This window comes from Leucopleurus acutus (assembly GCF_964270905.1).
Source record: "Leucopleurus acutus genome assembly, chromosome: 2".
Taxonomy (NCBI): Eukaryota; Metazoa; Chordata; class Mammalia; order Artiodactyla; family Delphinidae; genus Leucopleurus; species Leucopleurus acutus.
Window position 1 is genome coordinate 192,532,683 of NC_139143.1, and position 23,708 is coordinate 192,556,390.

At 59.4% G+C, this 23,708-nt stretch overlaps 1 protein-coding gene across 3 annotated transcripts in view; it reads right to left on the reverse strand.

Annotated features, from left to right (window-relative positions):
- The window catches only part of PRKCZ (protein kinase C zeta), a 101,288-nt gene that overhangs the window by 18,266 nt on the left and 59,314 nt on the right, over positions 1-23,708 (reverse strand). For all 3 annotated transcript variants that reach the window (XM_082834628.1, XM_082834629.1, XM_082834630.1), the window contains 6 exons: positions 13,636-13,721; positions 8,954-9,085; positions 8,299-8,380; positions 7,256-7,308; positions 4,482-4,670; positions 1,627-1,724 (listed from right to left, as the gene is read on the reverse strand). In XM_082834628.1, coding sequence (XP_082690754.1) covers positions 1,627-1,724; positions 4,482-4,670; positions 7,256-7,308; positions 8,299-8,380; positions 8,954-9,085; positions 13,636-13,721 — 640 coding nt within the window. The remainder of the gene's footprint in view (positions 1-1,626; positions 1,725-4,481; positions 4,671-7,255; positions 7,309-8,298; positions 8,381-8,953; positions 9,086-13,635; positions 13,722-23,708) is intronic.

Sequence of the window (23,708 nt, forward strand, 5' to 3'; positions counted from 1 at the left end):
CACCTGACCCTTGTACATCCACACCCTACAAGTTCATACAGTGAAGTTAACTGAAAAACACAGCAAGGCTCGTTTCACAATACGTTTAGGAAGCGTGGGGTTGGGGGGACACCCTCGGGCGTGCCCCATAATCCCAAGAGCCCGGTCACAGCCAAAGAGAGGTGAGGAACGCGCACCGGACACTATGCTGGGCCCTCCCGGAGCCCCGGGCGGGGGAAGAGGCCCGGCAGGCAGGGCGGCAAAGACGGACAGAGGGACCCAGGGGCAGCTGGTTGCAGGGGCCTCGTCCACACGCCTAGGGGCCTGGACCGTCTCCCAGAAGCAGTTGGGAAAGTGGTCGGGGGGCTCTGAAGCAGGTGATGGATACTTCAGATCTATGTTCTCGAAACATGGCTCAGTTCCAACGTGGGGGAACTGACAGCCTGGTGCCCCAGGGACCGGACGCCCCGAGGAGGCTGCAGCTGGGGCTCAGGGGGAAAGGGAGGGTCTGAGACCCACTCAGGAGGCAGAATCACTGAGATCTGGGAAGGTGGCAACGCCAGTTCCGGTGGGAACAGGGGACTGAAGATCGAGAGAGGTGGGGGTGGGTGCGGGGGGTGTCGGGGGGTGAGTCACTGCTCTGACCACAACGAAGCCCCAGCAGAGAGTGGGCGGAGCAGGACCGAGACCGTCGTGCAGAGAGGCTTGCTGCACGCTGGGCCCTGGCAGAGTCGGGCCCTGCTCGATCCCTGGCTCCCTGCGCTGATATAAACCTTCCCCGAGAGATAAGCGTATCTCACCGTGATCACACTGCACAAACAACACGATTTACACGGAACACCTGCTGCTGGCTGGGCGTGTGGGACTTGGGCACGTGTTAGGTAGAGGTGCCTACGTGACCCGCCCCCAGTAAACCCCGAGTTTCACAATTCCCTGTGGAGGAATTCAGGGTGTCCTGTGGGACTCCACAGGGAGGGACTCCGGGCAGCTCACGCCTGGTTTCCTCCCGACTTCACCCCGTGCGTCGTTTCCCTTTACGTCCTTCCACAGCAGTAAGCCTTAGCCTTGAGTCTGACGATGTGCCGTGTCCTGCAAGTTCTCCTAAGTCACCGAACCTGGGGGTGGGCCCTGAGCACCCCGACCCAGAACACAGTAACTTTTCAAGTAAACAAACTGTGTGAGTTCAAGTCATCTGGCCGAGAAAATTCCAAACTGAGTGTACGCTGACTATCCTGGACCAGTAGCTCCAAACCTTTTTGAAGTAGAATTCTAATATGTACAAAGCTTCTAAGTGAGGCTGGTTAGTATTTATTCATCTATCCCACTAACCAGTGAGATCCATAAGCAGATAGACAGGCCTCCCGCTCACAGTGGCGTCCCAATACCCGCTCCCATGCTTGTACCAGTGGGATGCGTTCAATAAATAATTTGTAAACAGAATTGAAGAATTGAGCTTCATTTGTATGAAATTTACTTAATATGACGCCAGCCAATGAGGACAACAAAGCTAGTTTGAGGAACCAAAAAGCCCCCACACTTGCAGACGGGGGGCCCTACAGACGACGGCAGAGGCCTCGTGACGACACAGCCTCCACACGGTTCAGGTCAGAGAGCAGCAGAACCCCAGAAGCACCCCCTTCCTCTTACCGACTTGTTGTCTGGAAGCAGGAGTGTAAGCCGACCAGGAAAGGGTTGCTGGATGCCTGCTCGAACACGTGCTTCTCTGTCTGTACCCAGTCAATGTCCTGAAAGAGAAGCCAGGGAGTGTGAACACTTCACGGGCATATCCTGGAGAAGGGGAGGCAAGAGAGGAATGTCAGCTCTGCTGGAGGGGAGACCACGCAGAGAGGAGAAGAAAACGCCCGCTGAGAAATTCTCCCCACCACCATCGCCACCCCACCACTGTCACCCACTACCATCCGTCACCTTCACCTTCATCATCTCCACCACCATCAGCATCTCCACCACCATCAGCATCGTTACCTGTCATCTATCACCATTCACATTTCTCACCGTTTCTACCACCATCACGAAAGCCACCATCACCAGCTGTGCACTGGCCTCTGGGCTACAGGCTGTCCCGCACTGCCCCGTGTGCTGCCCGTGGCAGCCTTGGAAAGTCTGTATTATCATCTCCACTTAAGACAGGAGGAAACAGAGAACGGAGGTTTCTCCAACACCTCACACCCCCTTCCCAAGCACCAGCTCCCACGGCAGGGCTATCTCCCTCCCAATCCACACTGGAACCTGGGGAAAACTCAGCTTGAGAGTCTCAGCTTTGGTTCCATTACAACCCCAGACAGCAGAGTCGGACGAGAGTCCCCGAATTCCCCGGGTTAGACCTCTTGTCTCAGGGGTTGGGAAGCGAGAGGGAACGGGATGTGTCCACGGTAGCCTGCCTTCCCCTGAAGGTTTCTGGAAAAACGAGCAGACCCTCAGTGAGCATCCCTTTGGTGGCCAAAGACCGTCTGGGTTGCTCGTCCTGGGGCTGGGTCCTGACCCCTCTGCCCCTCGCTCCCGGGGACGCCCTGGCCGGCAGGCTCCGTCTGACCAGCCCCACCTCCCCCAGCTCCACTCGCTCGTGCAATGGCCACCTGGTGTCCGCACTCAGCGTCTCATGTGCAGAGCCGGCCTCAAACAGAGCCCTTGACTGTCCCTGCGTCTGTTCTCGCAGGCACCGGGCCACCCGGGTGCTCAGGAAGGAGACACCGTTGGGTGCGTAATGCCTCCTCCCCCACGCCCCCGGGTCCACCCGCCTCCCGTCTGCCGGACTCCCCACGCTAGTTTAACAAAGCGCCACAGACCTCGAGACTCAAATCCTCCAAACTGTATCCTCTCGCTGCTCTGAGGCAGAAGCCTCTGGGCTCAGGGTGTGGGCAGGACCCCGCGGAGGGTCCTTCCTGCACCTCCAGGGGACTCTGGCCCTTCTCCGCCTCTGTCTTCACAGTGACTTCTCTGTGTGTGTTTTCCTTCCTTCCTGTCTCAAATCTTTCCCTGCCCTTCTCTAAAAGGACACTCGTCACTGGATTTAGGGCCTCCCCAGCTGATCCAGCATGACCACCGCAGGATCTGTGATTACATCTCCCCAAATAAGGTCCTGTTCCCAGGTTCCTGGGATTGGGACGGGGGCCACGGGACGGCAGCGCCTCTCACAAACGCACAGTTGGCCCGCGCGCCACATCCTAGGGTCTCGCTCCCCTGACCACCTCCGAGTCCGAGCTCCAGTCCCGGCCACGTGTGAAGATGCCAAGAGCGACCACAGCAGTAACTCTCTCTGGAGGCCTCTCCTCTCAGCGTTCTAGAAACCGGCCCTCACACACCATCAACCCTCCAACCGGCCGCAGGCTGGGAAGGGGCTTGGAATCCTCTTGCGGGCTGCAACCGGCAGTGAAGACGCCGGCCGGACCCCGCACTTCCTGGGGCCTCCGCTGCCTCAGCTGTGAGGCACGGATGTCCCAACTCACTTGTGAGCTCAGCACCCAGGGCTGAGGGGCCAGCTGGGCGCTGTGAGCACCGCACAAACACACTTGCTGGGAGGACAGGTCGGGACTCGGTGCAGCCCCGCTCTGCCCTCTGCACTGCGAGCCTGGGCCGGGGAGCCCGCCCGTGGCCCCCGCTCCACAGGCGCCAAGCGGCCTCACAGGTCAGCAGCGGCTGCACCAGAACAGCCGGGGGCTCCCCGTGAAGCCAGTTCTCTGCTTCTTAGGGACGTCACCCCCGTTCAGGGGTCAAAGAAACAGGTCAAAAGTACGTCAGGCCAAGAAGCCCATGAAAAGGAGCTCAACACGTTGTCACTATGGGAATGCCAATCAAAGCCACTTCATACCCACCAGGACAGCAATGGTCAAAAAACAGAAAATAGCAAAAGCGTCGGCAAGAACGCGCAGAAATTGGGAACCTCACGCGTTGCTGTTGGGAATGTAAAATGGCACAGCTGCCGTGGAAAACAGTTCCTCAGAAAGGTAAACATAGAACGACCCTATGACCCAGCAGTTCGCCTCCTGGGTAAACACCCAGGACGAGTGGAAATAGGGACTCGACAAATAACCGCACGGAGCCGTTCACGGCAGCGCGACTCGGGCAGCGACGCAGAGACAAGCCCAGGGCCCGTCAGCGGGTGAACAGAGAGGCCTGAGCGGGTGGATCCGTAAAACGCAACGTGGCCGAGGCCCAAAAAGGAAGGAAGGACGCGCAGACACCCGCTACCACGTGGATGGACCTTGAGAACACGACGCTCCATGAGAGAGGCCGGACGCAGAAGGTCCCATAACGCACGGTTCCACTTACACAGAGCGTGCAGAACAGGCAAATCCACGGAGACAGTGGCGGCCGTAGGGGCCGGGGGGCACTGCTCACGGGGACGGGGCGGGGCGCTGGCGAGGTCGGCCCGACACCGTGAATGCGCTAGACGCCACTGAACTGCGCGCTTGGAAGCGGCCAACCGGCAAACTCGGCTACGCGCGCTGACTTCCACCCGAAGGAGCGAGCAGGCGGGCCCTCACCTCGTCGTCGTGGACCAGCTCCTTCTTCACCACCTTCATGGCGTAGACCTGATCGTTCTTCTTCAGCCGTACCAGCAGGACCTTGGCATAGCTCCCGCGTCCGATGACCCTGAGCAGGTCGAAGTCCTGCAGCCCGAGCCCCTGAGATATTTTGATCCCGTCCATCCCATCGATGACCGGCTTGAGGTCCTGAAGGAGGGAGGACAAAACGGGAGGAAGCGGGAAGGAGACTCGTGCGCGGCGGGGGAAGACGTGGCGTCTGCGCCCCGGAGCCCAGAGTCCCATCCTGCTCACAAGTCCTGACTCTCTGTGCCAAAGGCCGCCACCTCCGCGCCACCCAGGAGCAAACGCCAAGAGCTTCTGGTGGAAGGGGCCGGAAATCCGAGAGCCGTCATCAGCCACCGGTGGGCCCTCTGCAAGCAAGGAAGGATGCTCGGGGCCAGCCCCGCCTGGACAGGCCGAGGAGGTGGCCGCAGGCTCACACACCCAGGGGCCATCGGTGCCGCGGCCGGAAGGCCACCTGGCCCTCCCTGGGGGGTTGCAAAGCATAACTTGCTAATGTCTGGAAAGACCTTCCAAAGCAAGTACCGCTAGAAACAATATACGATGAAAGAGAAAGGCAACGTGATTAAGCGCACAAGCTCCCCTCCTGAGAATTATCTCTGGCAAGGATTCTCTGGTGGAGGGAGTTAGGTAACTAAGTGTTCCTGACTCACTCCAGACACAGAATACCAGGGAGAAAGACCTAGACGTCCAGGCGGGGACACTGACCTTGGGAAAGGAGTGGGCTCTCAGGCGTTGCTGTTCCCTGAGGTCCTGTGCACAGAGGTTGAGCTCCAGCTGGAAATGTCCTTGCTCAGAACCACAACTTCCTGAGCCTCATTTATCACCCAGAGTCCAGTTGTGATGCTGTGATTTGTAACAGCAAGTTCCTCTCTGTTCTAGGGCCCCATTCCTGGCACACAGCTCCTCAAACCTGGGGGGGATTTCCTAAGTGCCGAGAGCCAGCAAGGTGTGTTTTGTTATGTTAATGAGGCAACTACCGGGAAGCCTCTAGGTCACCTGAGGATGCAGCTGGCTGCCAGGGGAACCAACTCAGGGATCAGAAGGTCAGTCCCATCCCCTGACCTCCCAGGAGGGGAGAGGGGCTACAGCCCGACTCCAGCGCCAACGGCCAATGATTTAATCATCACACCTGTGTAATGAAGCCTCCGTGAAACCCACAAAGGAGAGGTTTGGGGAGCTTCTGGGCTGGTGACGTGGAGACTTGGGAGTGGCCCTCGCCCCTTCCCCACGCCTTGCCCTGTGAGCCTCCTACAGATGGCTGCTCCCGAGTTACAACCCTTTAAAAGAACCCGGTGATCTGGTGAGTAAAATGTTTCTCTGAGTCCCGTGGGCCGTTCTCACAAATTAATTGAACCTGAGGAGGGGGTCGTGGGACCCTCCAATCTGTAGCCAGTCGCTCAGAAGCACTTGCAACTGGCATCTAAAGTGGGAGGAGGGGTCCGTCTCGTGGGACTGAGCCCCCGACCTGGGGGATCTGTTCCCCGGTCGATGGTGTCAGAGCCGGGTTACACTGTAGGACGCTCAGCGTCTGCTGAGAATTGCAGAGCTGCTGGGTAGTGTGGAAAGCACACACAGAAAATAAAGGCAGGCTTTTATGCAAATAAACTTTGACTAAAACTGCAGCCCTGGACCCGCTGTGCTGTCTGGGTGGAGAGGACGTGGGAAGGCCTCACCCGCAGCAGAAGACGGTGCCAGGATTGGGCCCCCAAGAACCTTTGGGGCAGCAGCCTCTGGGGCTTCGTAACGGATGTGCCCCTGGTGAGACCCAGCCGTGGAGGCAGCAGGGCCTGTTCCCGGAGCTGTCATCTCCCCCCTCCTCGCCACCTCTCCTTCACTGCCGCCCGACAGGCCGACTCCCCCACCCCAGACACCCCATCCCCCCCAAACCAGAGGGCCCGTGAGAGCTGCCTGTGGGCGCCAACGTCCCTGCCACACAAGGCACTGAGTCCTAGAGACGGGGACTCCCACCACGGGGGAGGGGGACAGCCGCAGAAAATGTAAGAACCTGGGTGCTGGAGTGGGCGTGACAGCCAGGTCAGAGTGAGCCCACGCCCCAGAGGCCAGCCTTCCCGCTTTCTCTCAAAGCACAAGAACACGGGGTTTCCTTTGTGGAGGTCACGGGTGCCCCTTGTGGTCCACCGTGATGGCCTGACCCACCTGTACTGATGTGGAAACGGCCACGCCGGCAGTCAGTGCCGTGGAAAGCTTCCCGTGCGCCGGGCATGGTGCTAAGCGTTTATACAATGCTCTCAGTTTACCCTCACGGAAAGGTGCAATCATTATCCACACTTGACAGAAGAGGATCCTGAGGTCAGAGGGGTCCCCTGACCCGGGCTCAGACCAGGCCTGCAGCTTGGGCTCACACAGACTCAGCCAATGACCCCTCATGCCCAGTTCTGCGTCGGTGGAAGAGTACGTACAGTGAGCACCACATGCTCACCTCTGAGATTCAGCAACGGCTCACGTGCTGCCACGTTCACTTGCTCTCTGCCCATTCGGCTGTACAGAGAGCACCTCTGTGCTAAATGTCTGGAAGACCTCCCAGACCTCTGCCCTGGAAGCCTCAGTGTGCGCGATCCCCGATGCCGCAAGGCCGTGCTCCCGCCAGCCCTCCTCGTTCACATTCGAGTTTCCACGACTGCCCCAGAAATGAGCTAAAGCACCTGCAAACAGGACGCTGGAAATGCCGATGAGCCGTCTGCACTCACCTCAGGTTCATCTTCAATGTTATCATGTTTCCGGGTTGAAGAAATATAAGCAACTAGTGAAGAGAGGAAGAAGAAAGCGGTGTTACAGGCGTTGCCGGGGACGCGGCCTGAGACCCCCACGGCCCTTGCCCCTCTGTGGAGACACAGTGGCCCAGGCCAGGTCGCCAGGCCAGCCAGTGCTCAGGGTGAAGGCCTGGCAGCCACTCTGACTCAACTAGAGACTTAAGAAAATGCAGCTTCCTGGGCCCCGCCCAGACCTGCTGACTCTGAACCTCTGGGGCTGGGAACCTGCCTCTGTGACAAGTTTCCCTAGCGATTCTTCTGAAGTGACGGATCGTAAGATTCTGGTGTCTAGCCTTCCGGTCTTTGTTCTCATGGAACGCAGATGGCTGGCCGGGTGGACGGGTACTTGTTAAGGGTCTCCTTTACATGAGGTGCTGTGCTAAGGGTTTCATGCTCCGTGGCCTCTTGTCATCCCAGGGGATGGAACTCATTTATCAAACGAGGGCTAGGGCCCTTGCACACCCTTGTAATGGCGCACAGAACTGCAGAAGCTCAGAGCTGGGCCATCAGTCCAACTGGTATTCGGAGTCACTCTCTGAATGCTTCTTAGCATTAAAAAAAGTCTCTCCCCAACCAAAAAAAAAAGAGAGAAAGAAAGAAAGAAAAAAGAAAAAAATCCACTAAAACTCAAGAACTACACAGTAGCCTGCCGTGCGCACTGCAGGCCTTTCCACAGACATGGGTATCCATGGTGCCCGCTGCGCTACGTGCCTCTTAGAACGTCCGAAGTCGGCAAAGAGGGCAACCCCGCCCCGGGCTCCCCAGGCAGCAGCACACAGAGACGTGGGCGCCCAGGGAAGGCCACCCCGCCCACTTCTGACCGGACGAGGGGGGCCCTGAGAGCCCTCCCCAGTCCCGCAGCGAGCACGGGACATGCTCCCAGGTACTGGCCCCTGGTGAGAGGAGAGGATCTAAAAGGGTGCCCCGGGGGAAGGGGAGGCGGGCGGGTGTTCCCGGGGGGCGGGGCGAGCAGCCCCTACTTCCATCCGTCTCCTCAGAAGGAAGGTCCACGTCGTCACTCTTGTCGTCCACTGCAGGCTCCTGGGAAGGCATGACAGAATCCTGCAGAGAGACGGCAACACAGTGACCCGGCGGGCGCCACGAAGGAGCTTCTGGAGACTTGTAAGTCACCTGTTATGTAACACACACTGTAACACACGTATCACTCAACTGTTACATCATCGCACTGAACACGGGAGGAGGAGCATTGAAGTCACCTGTGAGTCCACAGGCCGAGGTGACCGCTCAGCCCCTCGGGCCGCGACCTTCCCGGCAGGTGCTTTAGAAAGCGCGTGTATTTACACAGTGACGCTGACTCCTCTCTCCCGCCCCCAGCCCCCATCACGCGTCGGCTGCAGTCAGGCCCCAGCTCCGGGTTCCACGGCTGACGTCACAATCGAGGAGGCTCCCTACTGGTGGACCCTGCGGCCCCCAAGAGTGCCGGGGGCTCCCAGGGCTCAGGAAGAGGGCCCGACCCGGACCGCTGGCCTGGGCCGTCACCCTGCAGCCTACGGGAGCCCCCTCCTCTCTCTCGCGGGTGGCAGGGACGATGTCAGGGCCCCGCCTGGACAGAAGGAGGCCGAGGGCCCCGGGGCAGTGTGGACACCCGCGCAGGCTGTGCCGGCCCCCACTCACCATATGCCTGTCGCAGCTCAGCGGGACGAGGACGTGGCAGCGCTTATGGACCAGCAGTTTGCAGTTGATGCACCTGTAGCCCTGCCTGGCGAGGCCCCATATCCTTTCACTGCACTGGCCACAATATGCTCTCTGCACGGGACGAGAACAGCCGCTGTCAGCCGGGCCCGGTGCCCCCGGGGGCCCCGCCACGCCGCGCGGACATGCTGCACCGTCACGACGCGCAGCTGGGGCGGGAGGTGGCCCTGTCGCCTCATCCAACCGGGACCAGGCCCCCGCCCAGGCTCGGCAGCTCCGTCCCAAGGTTGGGGGGACCGAGGGCCCCAAGGAGGGCGCTGGGGCTCTGCTCCTTGTGAGGGAAAAGGGGAGGCCCCGGCAGGCAGGGGTGAGGAGACCCACGGGCAGCGCCCCCCCCCGCTCGCAGGGCCTGGAGTGGGAGTCGTAGCTCCTACCAGGCTGCGCTCAGAACAGCCGAGGGGCCCCCTGTGGGTGGAGGGACCCAGGTGAGAAGCGGGTGGGAGAGCCGGCTGCCTGACCCTCGTCCAAACACCCACCTACACGACGACCACAGAAGCGACCCTGCCTGGCGTCAGGACGTGTCAGGATTCTGAGCTGCTCTGGGGCTCTATGCAATTATCTTGGTATTTTTCTCAGCGTTTTAAAAGATTTTAAATGGTCAATCTTTATTCTTCTTGGTTCTAAACACCTGAAATTCATGATCATTTTTGGCTTGTTTGGAGAAGTTTTTGGAATGTCACAAAATGTGTGGAGGTGAGCGTGTGCAGAAGTCTGGTCACCCGCCCACCACTCGGCGTCCAAAGTCATCTTCGCAGTTCCGTGGTGTCCGCACGTCGACAGGCTCCCCATTTAGTATTTTTCCAGCCATAACTCGTTTTCGCGTTTTACCCTCTTTTGCTTTTTTTTTTTTAAACAAATTTCTTTCTTTTGAGAGAGTCTCAAATTACTTCTGGAGAACAGAAAGGATACACGGTACCAGCTGCGCAATGCAGCTCATTTAGGAAACAGAGCGAACCCTCACGAGGTGGGGGCCTGAGGCGCAGGACGGGCTGCTGGCGGCCAGCGGGCACCGAGAAGCCGATCTCCCACCAGGAAGGAGCCCCCTCCCCATACACAGAGCGCATACGTCTCAGTCACGGCCACGTGGTCAGCACCTGGGACAGTGCCCGGCACACAGTGGGTGCCCAATAAAGGTTTGCTGAAGACAAGTCCACACGCGTGTGCCCGCGCGCCCCCCTGCTTTCAACTTCGGTAACAGGAAAGAGAAGGATGTACCCAAGTCCCCCACGTTGCCGGAACCATCCCTCCCCCAAGGAGGCCAACACGGGCTGTGGGACTCCCTCTGGGAACGGCCTGAGATGCGGCAGCAAGGGCCAGACGGGGGGCTGGACAGAGGGCCACCCCCCAGACCTCCGACCCGGGCCAATCCAGTTTAACGCCGGCCCTGGCACCTCTGCCCGAGGAGGGTGAGTGCTGGTGAGTAAACTCGGGGTTCAGGGAAGGGGCGGCATCTCTGAGGACCGCTCACCGTTCATGGAACCATTACAAAAATCCACGTCTTTTTCTACCATGTGCTAAATGTGTTTAGCTTTCTCCAGAACACCGTCGAATAATGCCTGGATCCTATTTGGGGCAAACCCACAGCCACCTGGTATCTTCGCGAATTAACCAAGATCCCTCTTCCTACAGAGCCACCCTCGCCAGGGTCCAGGCCAGGACAACGGGTGGTCAAGGGCAGCGTGAGTTTGCCGGGTTCCAGCACCCGTCAGTCGCGTCGAGGCCACGTGCAGACATCCCCCCAGGAGAGGCCGCCACAATGCTGCCAAAGGCTCTTTATTTCAAAACTAGATTTGAATTATCAACGTTTCAAGAAACGTGCCACTAAATAATAAAACTTAGGGAATTCCCTGGCGGTCCCGTGGTTGACTTGGTGCTTTCACTGCCATGGCCCGGGTTCAATCCCTGGTCGGGGAACTAAGATCCCGCGAGCTGTGGCCAAAAAAACCCAATAATGATAATAAATAAAACTTAAAACCCAAGCTTCACTTCTCAGAAAATCACGTGACTTAGTAGACTAATGGGTGCAAGTATTTTAAGCCCCTTACACGCTGCCGAGGCGCTCCTCGCTCAGGCTTCAGTCACCGGCGTCCGGGGCTGCTTTCACACGGCAACAGCAATGGCCGAGTCAGGGCCCGGCTGTCGTGACAGAGGCTGCACGGCCCACAAAGCCTGAAGTACCTGCTCGCTGCCTCAGCCCTGTTCCAGCTGCTCAGACCAACGGCCCCGGGGCTGAGGGCCTCAGGGCCTCCCGTTGTGGGCTGGACGCTGCCCCCGCGCCCCCGTGAGTCCCCAGCGGAGCCTTCCTCTCTGCTCGAGAAGCTCAGTTGCGTCCAGTGCAGAGACAGCTCCAGGCAGGGAGCTCGGGCCAGTGAGGCCGACAGCCCTTGCCTCCGTCCCTGGGTCACCAGTGAGGCCGACAGCCCTTGCCTCCGTCCCTGGGTCACCAGTGAGGCCGACAGCCCTTGCCTCCGTCCCTGGGTCACCAGCAAAGGAGGGCAGTGGCCTCCTTTGTGGGCTTGTCCCTGGGAATCTGGCTGAGCCCGCGGAGCCAGGCGTGGAGCTCCTGAGACACGTGGGGCGGCCTCGCTGCCCCGTAATGAACACTGGTGGATGATGCGGCCTCAGACGTGCAGCCCAAGGACCCTGGTGGGAACTGTGCCTGGTGACAACCGGCGACACGCCCGCCTCCCCATCTGTGAATGGCGGGGCTGGTTAAGAGTTGTCGGGGGTCTCGGGGTTGGCTCCCTCCTCGGCCTCCTGGTGTCTGTGAAAAGCTGCTTGGCGCTCGGGGAGGCGGGTGGGGACGGGGCTGGAGTGGGTACCGCCCCCCAGCCGCCAAGTTCCCCTCCTCCTCGAGGAGAAGCCTTTGCCCACAGAGTTTGGGGAGGGTGCGGCAGGAGGAGTGCCAGGCTCTGCACCCTGCCATCAGAGAAATGGGTTTTCCTTGGAGAACCTGCAGGGAGGTAGCGGCCAGGCCCCTCCGGCGGCCTTGCCGGGTGGGTGGGTCTCGTCCTGGGCCCGTGAGTCAATTTGTCACGAAGGGAAGCAGTTCTCTGATGTCCTGAAGGGTGGCCCATCCCGTCTACCTGAGACCCTCTCTGGCAGAACCGAGCCGGTGCCCAGATGCACAGGAAGAGAAGCCACCGGCCACAAGCTGGCTGGTCGTCCGTTTTTTAAATAAACACGGGAGGGGGTGGGCAGTGGGGGCCTCGCGTCACGGGGGCTGGACGTTCCCATTTCTCCAGGCTTCACCCGGTCCGTCTGGGTGGTTCATTGCAAAGTCTCATGTCCACACCCGTCGGCCAGGCCCATCACTCCCGCACCCCAGCCCTCTGCCAGCACTCGGCGACGCCCGACTTCCCCACAGCATCCGATGTCCTGAGGACCCCGTGCCCTCCCAACGTAGCCAAGGCTCCCAGGGCCCTTCTCATTCCCGACAGACACGCCGCGTCCCTTCTTTACACCCAACATGGCGCCCAGGGCTCCCCCGCTGCCTCTTCCCCAATCATCCACTACAGTAAACGATAATCCACTGTGTCGTGTGCGCCTCCCGTGTGCCAGGTGCGGGCACAACCTTCAGGGCAGAGTGCTGTGCCCGGCGGGAGGTGGCACACACGGGGCTGTGAGGGGCACGGAGGAGGCGCGCCACGTGGGGGGGGCGGGGGGGCAGAGCGCTCAGCGCATGCGGGGGTCCCCAGGTCAGCGGGCGCTCGGCTGCTGTACTGGACTCCGTGGTGTCCCCCCAGACTCAGGTCCACCCAGAACCTCAGGTGGAAAAGTATCTTTGTAGGTGCAGTTAGTTAAGTTAAAATGAGGTCAGACTGGGTCCTAATCGTGACGGGTGTCCTTGGGGAGCAGAGACAGAGAGCAGGCGGCAGAGGCTGGAGGGCTGAGCTCCCAGCCCAGGAGCTCCGAGGACCGCCAGCAACCCCAGAAGCTACACAGGAAGAAGGACCCTCCTAGAGCGGCCCCACCCCACCTTGGTTTGCGCTCCAGACGGCGAGAGAACGGACGGCGAAGCATCCAGTTTGTGGTGCTTTGTGCCGGCAGCCCCGGGGCGCGTGGTTGCCGGCCATGGGGACCCCTGCAGGTGCCTCCCCACCCACCTGCCAGCGGGACGGCTACACAGCCTCGCGAACCCCACGGTTTCCGCAGGACACAGGGCAGCACGAGGAGCAACCCCAGATGCTCGGCTAAAGTGCCTTCGGAGCGGGCTGGACAGCGGGGCCCGCGGGCCGGGGGCTGGAGGGCTGTCTCGGGCTCTGGGCTTCGCAGGACACCCCTGGGACCAACGGGGGACACTGCGGGGTAACACACGCATCCCGGTAACGGGACAAATCTGCGTCCCTTCTGAATGCACGCAGGCAGGCGGGAGCCACAGCGCCTGGACAGGGGATCCCGTAACAGGGACACACAGGCCGAGTTCATCAGAAAAGGCCGAGCTGGCACCTCCCGGGCTCAGGAAGTCTCGTAAAGGGCTCGTTGTCATCCAGGGACAGCGGCTGTGGAAGCGGCTCGAGGCCTCGCCTGTGCGCAGGGCGGAGCCCGGCACCTCCTCTGGCGGGGGGGAGTGGGGGCATCTCGGCGGCCTGACAGCAACTCACCCTGTTAAAGCGCTTGGCTTGGAAGAGGTGGCCGTTGGCGCGGTACAGCTTCCGCCATCTTCTGGCTCCACGGCGGTAGATGGATTCTGGAAAGAACAGCAGAAAGGGGTAAAGAAACGGCCTAGTGGCCCACGAGCCCAGCTCTGCCACGTGCGGTGCGGTGGGGACAGGCCACCCGCCGAGCTGACACGCCTGCGTCCCCACAGCCACTCCTCACGCGATCCCGGGGTCGACCTCCCCTCGATGCCCCTGGATGTGCCGCGAGAGCTGCCCTCCGTGGAGGGTCAGGCTGTGAAGACATCAGGGCCCGTGTGGCCTCCCACGTGTTTCCTTTCCACCCCCTTCCCTCCGGGCGTGAAAACCAGGCCCCTCTCCACACAGGGACAGGCTCCGACGGGCCGAGGGCCCCCTGGACGTGCACGCCCAACCGTCCTCAGAGGGACCCTGGCCGCCGGGGAGTCCACGGCCAGCCCGAGACGGGCGTCCGTCCAGCCAGCACCATCCCGCCCCCTCCGTCCCGGGCTCCCATTTGAAGAGCAAATCTAGGGACAGAAGTAAAGCCAAACCAACCGGACACTAATGTTGAATTGAAAGTTACCCAAACCGTCGCTTTCACAACCTGCATTCGATAATTCAAACTCCTGAGGAGGGAGGCTGCTCGTTAAAAACGCGGAGCTGAACGTATAACCAGAACCGTTGGTTTTATTCTTCCTCAAAAACGTTTCCAACTTTGCTCCTTCAAAACACTTTGAAAGTATGTGAAAACAAAATACTCAGGACACAACGGGAAGCTTTGTGCCTTTACAAAGCTCTGTAGTGAAGGCGACTTTCATGAGAAGTCAGGGAAGTGCCAGGAATATACTGACGTGGAAACCGTAACAGAATGTTTTTAAAACAAGCAAATTACAGCTCTGGCTGGAACCTGCCGAAACCAGGTCACAGTGACTGCAAAACCGGCTTCTCTCCCGTTACATGGGAGACGAAGGGGGAAACCGAGAAGCCGACACCCAGACAGAACAGGGCCGGCCAGAGGTAGCGTCCTCACCCCCCAGCCCATCTGCCCTGGGCTCCGAGGGGTCCCTGGTGACTCCCCAGGACCCCTGCCCGGATGACAGGGTGCGGCCCTCCCGGCCTGATTTGGGGGAAGCCTGGCCCCCGGCAGGTTCCCGCTAACGTCCCCGCGTGTGGCGCACACACCCCCCGGCTGTCCCCGCAGACGGAGGCATAAGGCACCGAGTGACACAGACACACAGAGGGAGCTGGGCTCTCAGCCGGGGACGCGGCGGCACGAGACTCCGGCTCCTTCCTGCGCTCACACACGTGCCGTGTGAAAGCCTGAAAATGCAGCCCACCGGATACCCTTCAAATTTGAGCAAAGCCACCCGAAATGAGAGACTCAAGGATGTCCCAGCAGAGGCCAAGGGTACCAGGGAGCCCCAGCAGGCCGGAAAGCTCAGCGAGGGGACAGGACGGAGCCCTGCTGATCCCTGGGCACGGAGCAGGACTGAAGGAAGGCGGGCGATGTCCCGCCGTCCACAGAGAGAAGCCTGGAGCCCGGCTGCTACGTGCCCTCCCAGATCACACGTGGAAGCCCTACCCCCAGCCCCCATGTGACTGTATTTGGAGGTGGGGCCCCTAAGGAAGCAATGGAGGTTAGTGGTCATAGCGTAGGGCCCCTGATGGGATTAGCATCCTCGCAAGAAGAGGAGACACTCGAGCTCGGTCTCCAGGGCGGGAGGACACCGGGGAGGCGGCGAGTGAGCCAAGTGTCCTCACCAGGCGCCGACCCTGTTGGCACCTGGGCCTCAGCCGTCCAGCCTCCAGACCCTGGGAAGTGAGCTCCTGTGGTCTCCGCCCCCATCCAGGTATCGTGAGGGCAGCCCACGCAGACCGGACGCCTGCCTCACTCCACACACAAGCCGCGGCCTCAAAAGATAAGGACGCACCACGAGAGGCAAAGCGACAAAAAAGCACCGGCCCAAAGAGGAGAGGAACACACCTGAGTACCGTGAAGGGAGGACGCATGTCCATCCAGGGGCCGCCCGAGAGGCAGACAAACCGTCTCCATCATCAGCCGCACCAAGAGACAGGTTAACGATGCGGGATGCGGGAGGTGCTTCCACAGATCGGCGAGGAAAGAGCAGCAGAAGCGTCAATGAAAGACGAGTCTCCGCAACGGCAAATACCGTCAAGGACCAGAGCAATCGGAAGTCGCCTGTCCTCCGAGACAGGGGCTAAACCGGGGCCAAAGCTGACTGTCGAGAGCACGCGTGCTTCCCCGGGACCCGGCAATTGCACTGCTCCGAGACCAAGGCCCGAGGGACCTCACACGTGGGCTCGCAGCCGGCAAAGGGTGTTTGCGGACGCCCAGGCCCATCGGCAAGAGGACAAGTGACCTGCGGGCGCGACCGTTCAGGAGGACCCGTTGGCCGTAACCTGACTTGAGCTGTGCTCAGCAGCACAGACGCATCTTCCAAAATCAAACCAAATAAAAAATCAATATGAAGCGACGTACTGACGTCCATAAAGCGGGCTCTGTGAAATGACGCCCTTGTTACCAAACTAAAAAATAAGCAAAACGGACAATGTGTCGTTTCAGGATGCGCAGGTGTGAGATGAAATCCTTCTGGTCAGTGGAAGACCAGAAGCAGTGGGTCTGCGCTGGGCGGGTCGGCTGCTAAGGGCACGCGTGTCCACTCCGTTGTTTTATAACACACGTGAGTCCCATGCTCTTGAAGTGCCTCGAGTGCTGCAGTGAACGATGTACAATCAGAACTGTAGAAACACAGAGGGAGGGGCCGGAGGCAGCAACAACGACATGGTTATAAACCAGTTTCAGATTTTAATAGAAACACAGAGCTCTGAGTCTGCACAGAAAGGCCCCGGCCGCTGCATGCGACCCCGCAGCAGGGGCCCACATCCACGCCCCCACCGGCTCGCACCCTGACCAGCGGGGAGCAGCGCCTGTGGACGTGCGCTTCACACCCACGGCAGAACACCGACCAGCAGGGCTGCCTCAGAGAGCCACGGCACTGATGTGACACGGCTCCCAGGCCACAGAAGTTGCAGATGTGCAAGTTAAGGGAGGGGAACCAGGGAGTAAAGTGGTGAGCAGGCAGGAGGGGGCCACATCCTCCAGGCCCCTCCCGACGACCAGCCCTCCTGGGGGAAGGGTCAGTGCATGTCCTGTGCACACAGGACCGCCGTGCAATGTCGGGCAGAGGTGTGACCGTGCTGTTGTCTTTAACTAGAGACTGAGCATGGTTTCAGGAGGTGCCTCTTGGCAAGGAGGGGAATGTGGTGGTTAATTTCATGTGTCAGCTGCGTTGGGCCACGGTGCCCAGATCTGTGGTCAAACATTATTCTGGATGTTTCTGTGAGGGTGTTTCTGGATGAAATGAACGTTTAAACCAATGAGGGTGGGCCTCGTCCGATCAGGCGAAGGCCTGAAGAGACCCCAAGGCTGACGTCCCCCAGCGAGAGGAAGTCCTGCAGCAGGACTTCGGACCTGAACTATGGCAGTGGCTCTTCCTGCACCCAGCCTGCAGCCTCCGTGACATGTGAACGAATCCCTCACAGTGAACACTCTCTCTACACACACGTCCTGTTTATTCTCGTCTGGAGAACTGACTCACATGAACTCTCAGGTGGTACTTTCCATCACTCCCCACCCCAGGCAGAGACAGGAAGGTGCTGTCAGAGACCCTGGCAGTGCACAGCCCGGCTCCACACCCTGCCATCACTTCCGGCAGAGGCGGGGGAGCCCCTGTGGTGTCCAATCCACACCCATGTTGCCACCTGGAAAGCAGTGCCCAGGTGACTCACAAGGAACCACAAGGGACAGCAGGGCATCCTGCATTTAAAAATATATATACTTTTTTAAACAGAGTTTTTGTTCTGAAGTAATTTCAGACGTACAGAAAGTTGCAGACAGTTCAGAGAGCTCCTGTGTAACCTGCCTGCAGTTTCCCCTCGGTTAGCATTGCTCCGACACAGTGTGAAAAAGAAAAGGACACACGTTCTCAGAGAACACGCATGTGCAGAGCGCATCCCGGGGCGGGCGCTCTGGGGATGACCCGTCCCACCGCCCGCTGCACCCACCGCGGGCCCTGAGTGTCCACCTCCCCGTTCGGCAGATCTCAGTGGTAAACGGTCTTGAAGCCCAGCCGGGCGGGCTGGCAAGGCCTCCGTGGGAAGCGGGCCCTGGGGGGCGGCTCCAGCTGACCCCGCAGCTGCTCCACCCGGTATCCTGGTGGGTCAGGAGGCTCGACTTCGGAGGCAGAGCTGCTCGAAGCCAGAGCCTGCTGGGCACCTGGAGGTGTCCGGTCGCCTCCACGGCGCCTGTGCTCTGGACGGACACCGAGCGGGAACGACAGTGGGCCCTCGTGGCCCCGTCTGCTCAGCCGCTCCTATACCTTCTCAGCCTGAACGACACCCTCAAAGCAGCTCTCCGCTTGTCTTTGGAATTCTATAATTAGGACGGCTGCAGGGAACTTTAATGAGCTCAGTTTCTATGGCAATGGAGCATCTTGAGGGCTCTGACAAGGCGAAGAAAATACACTTTAAAAAGGGAGCTTAGAGCAACAGACCTTGAAACAAACCAGGCAGCCCCCAGATTTTGGGGGGAACATGGGGTGCTCCGAATTTTCAGGGCAGATCACGATGCTACTGGAAGCCTCTCTGACCGTTTGCTGGACACGGACCCACCGCCCAGGTGACCAGCCCAGCACAACCCCCGGACAGCCCTAGAGCACCTCGAAACTGTGGCGGGAGCGCTCCGGCGACGGGGCATGTGGGTCAGCCGAGAGCCTTCCTGGTGGTTCCGGGTTGGTGACCAGCCCGAGGCAAGGCCAGGGAGCTGGTGAGGGGCCCTCGTCCCTCAGGCTGGGGGTGGGGGTCCTCAGCAGAGCGCGCGCTGCTGCCCCCAGGCCCAGCTCCCTCCGGGCGAGTGGCGTCCCATGGGGTCCATGCTCAGGAGGGCGGGGCCCGTGTCCAGTGCGCAGCGCACTCACTCAGGCCCCCCTGTCCTCACCGACCACACATCCCACCAGAAGGCTCCTACCGCAGGCTGCACGTGACCATCCAGAAGCAGGAGTCTGGGGTTTACATGGGACGCTGGCCTGGCCATGGGCCACGTATCTGGTGCTGCTGAGAAGCCTGGTGGCCGCACAGGCTGGGGGTCCTGAGGGACGGTGGCCAGTGTGGACAAACAGTCCCAGGAAGCCCACGGAGCCACACAGCTCGCCTGCATTTCCCAGTGGCTGGTGTCACCCGACTGTGGACCCGGCAGCCCACTGCTACGCACACCAGATGGTCGCTGTGTCTCAGGAGGGACCGGGCACTGTCCCCAGAGCCGTGTGACCCAGACCCATGTCCTCCTGTGGCTCTGCGGGTCATGCTGGGGGCGGAGCAGCAGTGAGCAGGATACAGCAGGGCCGGCGGGGTCGCCCCCTCCAGGGCCCTTTCCCTCGTGGCTTCCTGCCCCCCACTCTGATGTGTCCCAGCAGAAGATGCAACTTAAAATCCGCTGCTCTGAGAGGCGGTTCACCTCTGAGAGGCTACAGATGCAGACCTGGGAAGGGTCTCAGAGCCACCCTGGCAGGAAGCCAGCCACGTGGGCACAGCGGCAGTTTGGTCCTCTCAGCGGGCCCGGCTCCCACAGAAGCCTGCCTTCCGCACGTGGTCCCGACGTGGCCCCCAAGCCTTGGCATTGCTGGCGCAGAGCTGACCATCTGGGTCTAAAGCAATCCAGGAAGGGTGACCCCAGGGATGTCATGGGTCCAGGGCCGTCACGTGACTGAAACCACCCAATCAGGCTGCAGAGAGGGGCTTCCCTCTGAGGCCAGGTCGCCCCTCCCTGGGCAGTGGAGCAGGGACACAGGGCCCGGGCGTGGTTGGCTGCGTGGACGAGGTGGGGCCAGCCCCAGGGTATGGCCACAGGAAGACAGAGTGACCAGGGCCAGGCTTGCCACCCCATACTGCCGCCTCTGGACACGTGCTGTGGGGATGTCTCTTGGGCAGACAGACCATCAGCTGCGGCCACAGCTATCTGGAGCACGTGCCAGTGCCGTGGCCTGGCAGCACCGGTGGGGCCTCCCGCCGAGAGGAAGCTGGGGACCGGGGCCAGCATGCGGCTCGTTTCCCTGAGCCTGATGCACGGCAGGGAGAAGAGGCGCGAGGGTCCCCCCAGTGTGACGCGCTGTGTGCAAAGCGGCGGGGCAGACACACGTCCCCTGAGGCTCGGCGACACCCGCAGGAGTCCACCTGCCGGACACCTTCCCTGGTGGCCAAGATGGACATCTGAGCTGTGCCCGTGAGGACACAGCGGCTGAAGGTCAGGACGCTAGGCGCCGTGGACAGGAGAGTGGCCACGGGCGCCATGGAGCAGCCGCCGGGGGTGGGGAGGGGAAAGGGGTGTCTCCCTCGAGGAGCGGCTGACGGACGCACCCTGACCCAGCGCTGGAGCCCCGAGTGGCGGATTCACTCCCACAAAGGCTCCGAGGGACGGGGGGGCCGGCACGTGCGAGAGATCCAGCGAAGGACCAGGTTCCTGATGTTTGTAAAGAGAAACGCTTACGAAAAGAAAGGTCTTCTGCTCCCCAGGACAGGAGCTGTGAGGACCAGACGGCGTCCTCCATGTACAGCAGGGGCCCGGCCAGCGCCCAACACCGGGGTTCAGGGCGACCAAGCCATCCAGACAGACCCAAGGGCCCATCCCTGTTGGCTCAAGCTGCTGTCACAGGGCCCCAGACGCCCCATTAAAGAACAGACCTCGACGAGGCACAGGGGGCGCAAGGCCAGGGCCACACCCTAGGGGTTCCCAGAAAGGGCAGGCCTCCCAGGGCTCCTCAGAGCTGTCCCTTTGTCACCAAACACCATCAGTTGAGAAACCCAATCCTAAGAGGTGTTTTGAGAGGGCGGGGGGATATTATAACAGTTCAACGTTCTCACAGTTTTTATCACAAAGATACAAATTTGTCCTGAAATGAGTTGAGTTTTGATGAAATGTCTGACCAATGTTTTCAGAAAGATTCTCTGGAAAAACGTATACCAACTTGCAAGCGATCTGTTGCAGATGAGTTCCGCCGAACCACCTCCCTTCCATGCAGGTGTCCTCCTTTACGGACTCACTTCTTATAAACAGCACGAGTCCTGGAGCTGCTCAGAGCCCACCTGTGCTGCAGGGGCCCGTGTTCCCCCCAGACCCGCTGCACCTGCGGCCCGGAGCACAGGGCCAGGCCGACGGGAGAAGGCCTCGGGCTGGGAACACGGGCACCCCGAGTGTGCCAGGGGAAACGATGGGAGGGGACTGAGGACACAGCCCCTCCAAAGACAGCCAGTGGTGGCTGGACCACAACAAGGACGGGCCGGCATCACGGCCAGATGTGCGGGTCAGAATGGGAGACAAGGCTGGCTCCTGGGAGGCCAAGCGGAGAGCGAGGCCTGGCGCTCGTGGGATCCAACTGCAGATGAAAACTGGGGTTCAGGGCAGCCGAGACAAGCCCGCCCCAGGGGCCGCCTGGGTCCTCCCGGGACCCACAGCTGGGCTGCAGCAGAGTCTGGCGGCTGGAGGCCCGGGTTCTGGCGACGGCCTCGGCCAGCTTACTCGGCAGAGGGGCTCCCAGGGTCTCTTCTCCTGCGGCACAAGCACCCCTCCCCACGACCCCATCGCCACATACACCTGGGGTCGGGGCCTCCGCACAGGAATTTGGGGGGCACGTTTGGTCCAAAACAATCTGCTCCTGGCCCCCCCAGATTCATGCCCCCTCACACGCAAAACACACCCACTCCATCAACAGCCCCGAAGCCTTCACTCCTGCAGCAACACTGACGTCCAAAGTCTCACTGAAACATCATCTAAACCGGGGGGCGGGGTGACACTCAAGGCGCCCCCGGCCTGGACCTGGGAAAGTTGTGTGTTTCCAAGATGCAATGTTGGGGGACTTCCCTGGTGGTCCAGTGGTTAAGACTCAGGGCTCTCACTGCCGAGGGTGCAGGTTCAATCCCTGGTCGGGGAACTAAGGCCCTGCAAGCCACATGGAGTGGCCAGAAAACAAAAACCAAAACCAAAACCAAAATGCAATGTTGGGACAGGCACAGGTCGGTCAGTCCCACTCCAAAAGGAGGAAGAGAAAAGGAGCGAAAGCAACAGGTCCCCAGCAAGCCCCAGAATTGGCCAGACAAATTCGCCAGATCTTTAAGGCTCTAGAATAACCTCTTTGGTTTCACGTTCTGCCCCCAGCCTCGCTGGAGTGGCAGGGTGGCCCCCCACTACGAGGCTCTCTCGAAGTCCCAGAGGAAAGGGGAACGTGGGGCAGTGAACCAAAACTCCAGGCTGCCCTTCAAGGCATTTGCTGAGTCCTACGCTGCGCCAATCCAGGGCAAAGGCCAAGAAATCAAGCAGAAAGAGCTGCTAGAAGGTTAAAGAACAAAGCTCGGTGGAGATTTCTGGCTGACTCACAGCGCTGGGGAGACAAAAGCTGGAGGTTGGGGTCCTGGTGACCCCCCAGACTTTCCCAGCTGCAGTTACTAAAAGATATGAAAGGAAAATGAGAAACAGACCAGCCTCAACAGAATCAAGGTGACTCGCCCACACTCCATCTGCCGGGATAAAGTCAAATCCTTTCAAGAGGAAAATAACCTCACTCAGAGCTCCTACACGTTTTCAAGCACAGTATCTGATACTCAGTAAAATGTTACCAGGAAGGTCAAGAAATAGGGGCATCTGACCAAACAGTCAATAAAAATGGCCTCCCAGGAGATTCCGATATTCTACGTATATTGAAAAAGGTAAAACGAGAGAATTTCACCTGTGAACTGGGTCTATGAAAAAAGGAATCACGTTCTAAAAACCCAAGCATTTTAGAAATTCTCAAAGTGAAAATACAATGATTGAAATGAATAATTCAGGAGACAGATTTAAGAGCAGGTTAGACAAAATAAGACATAGTAGTAGAAAAGATCCAGATTGCAACACAGTGGGGGGAAAACCGGGACGGAAGGAAGTGCAGGAAAGAGGAAGAGGGCATATGGGACACGGTGAAAAGACATGGATGTGGCGCCTGGGGCACAAAGGGAGAGGGGACGGGCACCATCTGAAAGGACGCGGCTGATATATTACAGCAGAGACAAAAGACACGGTGCCGCAGATCCAAAAAACTCTACAAACCTCAGGATAAATTCAATATTCCCCCTCTTTTGCAAGGCTGCTAAAACAGAGAACAAAGACCATTTTAAGGCAGCCAAAGAGGAAAGAGAAGCAACCAAGGGAGTAACGGGGGAACAGGCGAGTCTCCAACAGAAACGGCTGAGGCCAGATGATGCACCAGACGTGCTGAAAGAGCAACGCTGCCCACCTGGGCTCCACACCCAGAGAAAACGGCCTCAGAAAGAAGGCAACAGAAAGATGTTTGCACCGAAACAAAAACCAATTAGTTGTCAGCAAATCTCTGCTAGAAGAAATACTAAAGGGAGTTTCTCGGGAAGGAAGATGGTCTCGGACATAAGCACAATGCTGCAGGAAGAAATGTGTGCATCCGAAGGGGAATCTGAACGCACGCTATTTCAAACAACACTAACAATGATTGTGGAGTTTAAAATATAAGTAAAAGGTACACACATGACAACAATAGCATAAAAATTGATAAGGGGATAAGTAAGACTAAAGCGTCGTAAGGTTCTTACCTTACCCAGAAATAGTAAAAATAGTAACTTAAGGTGCATTCCAACAATGTTTCTTAAAATTCCTAAGGTAGCCAGAATATTTTTTATTTTATTATATTATTATTTTTTTTAAATAATTTATTGTTTATTTTTGGCTGTGTTGGGTCTTTGTTGCTGTGCGGGCTTTCTCTAGTTGTGGCAAGCGGGGGCTACTCTTCATGGCTGTGCGCGGGCTTCTCGTTGCAGTGGCTTCTCTTGCTGTAGAGCACAGGCTCTAGGCACACAGGCTTCAGTAGTTGTGGCTCACAGGCTCTAGAGCACAGGCTCAGTAGTTGTGGTGCACGGGCTTAGTTGCTCCGAGGCATGTGGGATCTTCCAGGACCAGGGCTCGAACCCGTGTCCCCTGCATT